The sequence below is a fragment of the Corticium candelabrum genome, chromosome 8 (genome assembly GCF_963422355.1).
Source record: "Corticium candelabrum chromosome 8, ooCorCand1.1, whole genome shotgun sequence".
In the NCBI taxonomy this organism is placed as follows: Eukaryota; Metazoa; Porifera; class Homoscleromorpha; order Homosclerophorida; family Plakinidae; genus Corticium; species Corticium candelabrum.
Window position 1 is genome coordinate 5,711,187 of NC_085092.1, and position 5,000 is coordinate 5,716,186.

Below are 5,000 nucleotides of genomic sequence, written 5' to 3' on the forward strand. Positions count from 1 at the left end.
TTATTATTGTTTGTTGTTTGTTTTTATCATTTTATTTTCTAATTTTCTTATTTTATATTTTATATAATTTTTTATTTTCAATTTCTTTCTTTCTACTGTTTTATTTTTAATCGTTTATTTTTTACTTTTAGTTATATTTTTTTGTTATTTTTATTGTTTGTTTTCATTTTTATTTTATATTTTATATAATTAATTTCAATTTTCAATTTCTTTTGTTTTTATTTTTATTCTTTCTTTTTTCTTTTTTATTGTCTTTTTATTTATATTTTACATTAATTTTATTATTTGTTTTCATTTTTATTCTATATACTATATTTTTTTATTTTCAACTTCCTTTTTTCCGTTTTCATTTTTTGGGGTTTTTATTTTTATTGTTTATTTTTTATTCTTTACTGTTTGTATTTTTATGATTCTTGTTGGGGTTTTTAAATCTTTTAGTGTTTGTTTTTAATTTTTTACTCTTTTTGTATTGTTTATTTCACACACACACACACACACACACACACACACACACACACACACACACACACACACACACACACACACACACACACACACACACACACACACACACACACACACACACACACACACACACACACACACACACACACACACACACACACACACACACACACACACACACACACACACACACACACACACACACACACACACACACACACACACACACACACACACACACACACACACACACACACACACACACACACACACACACACACACACACACACACACACACACACACACACACACACACACACACACACACACACACACACACACACACACACACACACACACACACACACACACACACACACACACACACACACACACACACACACACACACACACACACACACACACACACACACACACACACACACACACACACACACACACACACACACACACACACACACACACACACACACACACACACACACACACACACACACACACACACACACACACACACACACACACACACACACACACACACACACACACACACACACACACACACACACACACACACACACACACACACACACACACACACACACACACACACACACACACACACACACACACGTACACATACCATAATAAATTCCTGACATATCACGTGCAATACAAACACAAACACCACCCCACTAACCAAACAGAATGAAGGCCACGATTTGCACCGGCGCAACATCCCAAAACACTTTAACATGAAACACTTCAGTGCCCGACCACCAGCACGCAATATACGCAAACAAAATTGCCTGTCAACAACAATTCAAGTAAATAAAATATTTGACTTCTTTGTCCCCCTAGACATCTTCCTTACTACTTGACTGACGTCGTATGACCATGGAAGGTACATGACGCCGGTGACAAACTTCTCCCAGTGTGTCGTATAGAAGCTAAAGAGTGAAGTGATCAGTCCAATGTGCATTAGCCAGAGACTCGCACCCCAAGGTGAGCACGTTCCATAGATGGAGCATGCACACTGTACTATCGTAGTGACAGTAAACGTGTCCAAACCGTGATCAAATAACTCTCCTACAGACCGAAAAATATTATGACGTAAATACATGAGATCAAGTTATTTTTAATTTTATAATTAATTAATTATATAGTATATATAAATCTCAGATTATGTGTGTGTGTGTTTGTGTGTGTGTGTGTGTGTGTGTGTGTGTGTGTGTGTGTGTGTGTGTGTGTGTGTGTGTGTGTGTTTGTGTGTGTGTGTGTGTGTGTGTGTGTGTGTGTGTGTGTGTGTGTGTGTGTGTGTGTCTTTGTGTGTGTGTGTGTGTGTGTGTGTGTGTGTGTGTGTGTGTGTGTGTGTGTGTGTGTGTGTGTGTGTGTCTTTGTGTGTGTATGTGTGTGTATGTGTGTATGTGTGTGTGTGTGTGTGTGTGTGTGTGTGTGTGTGTGTGTGCATGTGAGTGCATGTGTGTGTGTGTGTGCACGCGCACACGTGTCTATGTGTGTGTGTGTGTGTGTGTGTGTGTGTGTGTGTGTGTGTGTGTGTGTGTGTGTGTGTGTGTGTGTGTGTGTGCGTGCACATGAGCATGTTTACATTTATATGTTCACTAAATAAAATTGCCAATCTCAGTCTGTTGCGCTTACATACACATACGTGAACCATACAAACACACATGGTAACTGACCTAACGGAGTACTTGAGTTTGTCCGTCTTGCCTGTTTTCCATCCGTGCCGTCCAGAGTGTGACCCATGAAATGCAATATGCCACAGAGTAGAAACACCCACCGCGGTATTGGCTCTCGCACAACACCCAAGTCATTGCAGGTTGTGTGATAGTCGAAGTCATAGTAAGCGAGAATACAGTAGTTGAATACAACGAAGAGACAGCCGAGAAGTGTCAGAGCATTCGGAGCCCACCACATGGGATAGACCTAAACGCAGGTCATAGGCAACTGATTGTATGTTGAACAAAAAGAAAATAAATAAATAAATATATAATAAATAATAATAAATAAATAAACAAATAAATAATAACTTAATTAATTAATTAATAAAAATAGATAAATAAATAATAATAAATAAATAAATAAGTAATTAATTAAAATAAATAAATAAATAATAATAAATAAATAAATAGTTAATTAAAATAAATTAATAAATTAATTAATTAATTAACAAAAATAAAAATAGAAATAAAGAAATAAATTAATTAATTAATAAAAAATAAATAATATATTTATTTAAATAAATAAATAAAAAATAAATAATAAATATATAAACAAATAGTAAATAAATAAATAAATAAATATACAAACAAACAAATAAATAATATATATACTAAAAATTATTTTTTATTTATTTATTTATTTGTATATATATACAATATATTATAATTTCGATGGCATGCGCTAATGCATGCCCACACATAAGCAATTAACTATTTCCAACAACTGTGCCTCTACTATTTAGTGAATAAATTAATTAACAAAAATAAAAAATAAACAAATAAATAAATAAATAAAGTAATTAATTCATTAATTAAAAATAAATTAATAATCAATAAATAATAAATACATAAATTAATTAATTATTTATTTCTTTATTTTTTATTAATATTTAGGGTTAGAGTTAGGGTTAGGGTTAATAAATAAATAATAAAATAAATAATTAAATTATTATTAAACTAATTAATTAATTAATAAAAATAAATAATTTCTTTATTTAAATAAATAAATATACAAATAAATAAATTATCATTAAACTAATTAATTAATATCTTATCCCAACATGCACCACATGGAACAACACTATGAGTGTAATAATTAACCATTCTCTCGTTTGCCAGGCTGCCTGACTGCACATCTGCCACAATATGTATCTACAGTGGCATGCAGGAATGTAGACAGATGAACAGGTGAAGTACTTTGCATGATAGCCAGCCAAGCCAACTGACTAAAAACAATTGTAAGTGGAGATCAAACTCTGCCACAGGTGATTGTTGATATTAATAAAAATATTTTTCTAAATTCGTACCAACAGAACCTGCCGTAGAATACAGACTCGGGGCGATAACACCCATTCCGGCATGACCAGACCGGTTTTCAAAAAGATGACTTTTGCCAAAGGCACAATGTAATCAACTTCCGGTTTGAGGTATAGATGATTAAATAAGTAATATATAATATTGGTTATTGTGACTATGCTGACCTGCATGTAAAGATATTTTGAAGCTCATTTCTAAGATAAAATGGTTTCATCAAATAACTAAATATTTGTAGAGTGTGCTAGCTTTGGACTTTGATACACATCCGGAAATCAGAATCTAATCGTATCCGGGAACGTTCGTCGACTATGATAAATTATGTAACGCATATTCGGCTCCTTGTTAACGCATGCTATGACAGACCCTTCCAAAGACGTTACGACCCTGAGACTAAATACGCCTATCCCACTATGCTGCTATGATCTCGTTAAACAATGTTAGTCGGTTCCTTGAAAACTGTTTCTTGAAGTGCCCCCCCCCCACCCCATCAAGTGCGCACGACATTATCAGATTTGGCCCCTGGATCCTGGACATAAGGCAACCAAGGTAGTTGAAAAAATGGGCATATAATATCAGTGTACGACAAATCGTCTCATCTCTAAGTTGAGGGGTTGAGAGCTAAAGTGGCGTAAGCGACACATTAGGCAGAATTGAGTTACAGAGCGGAAATGATACAGAGCAATGATATCTACCTAGTGCTAGATTGGTGTAAGCGACAGAAGCGTAGGCGTGTCAGAAATCAGACACTCTGCTATAGCACTATGGAAGTAAGAGGTATCGCAAGGGCTGTAGCGGCGTATCTCCTAGCACGCTACAGCTGCTAATCAATTAGCTACTGAATAGCTAAACTAAAAAATCAGATTTTAGTTTAGCTGTTTCAGTAGACTTTCACTGCACTAGTGTATATTCATTTCAAGTTGATTAGTTAGAAAGTCTCTTTGATTTTATGTAAATCACAAACTTTGCATTCAATTTTCTTGAAACTAAGTGCCTGGTGCTTACGCCACTTTAGCTCTCAACCCCTCAGTTGTCCCCGGGCAACCATACATTAACTTTTTAGTTGTCCGGTCATCACTCTCAATCTGGTTGCCCATAAACTAAATCCATGACTGCTAGATTTATGAAAATGTATGTATTTACAGATAGAAAAAATACAGCTAACAAACAAACAGACAGACAGACAGACAGTGCAATAAATATATAAAATAAATCAATAATAAATACATAAATTAAATACATAATAGATATATAAAATAAATACATAATAAATATATAAAATAAATCAATAATAAATATATAAAATAAATAAATAATAAATATATAAAATACATAAATAATAAATATATAAAATAAATAAATAATAAATATATAAAATAAATAAATAATAAATATATAAAATAATACATAATAAATATATAAAGTAAATACATAATAAATATATAAAATAAATAAAT

General features: G+C 33.1%; 1 protein-coding gene across 1 annotated transcript in view; it reads right to left on the bottom strand.

Moving 5' to 3' along the window:
• LOC134183639 (ethanolaminephosphotransferase 1-like) overlaps positions 1-5,000 on the bottom strand; it is a 10,664-nt gene that overhangs the window by 3,892 nt on the left and 1,772 nt on the right. Inside the window, exons 3-5 of the mRNA XM_062651222.1 lie at positions 2,188-2,434; positions 1,362-1,576; positions 1,188-1,296 (exon numbers count right to left, since the gene is read on the bottom strand). Coding sequence (XP_062507206.1) covers positions 1,188-1,296; positions 1,362-1,576; positions 2,188-2,434 — 571 coding nt within the window. The remainder of the gene's footprint in view (positions 1-1,187; positions 1,297-1,361; positions 1,577-2,187; positions 2,435-5,000) is intronic.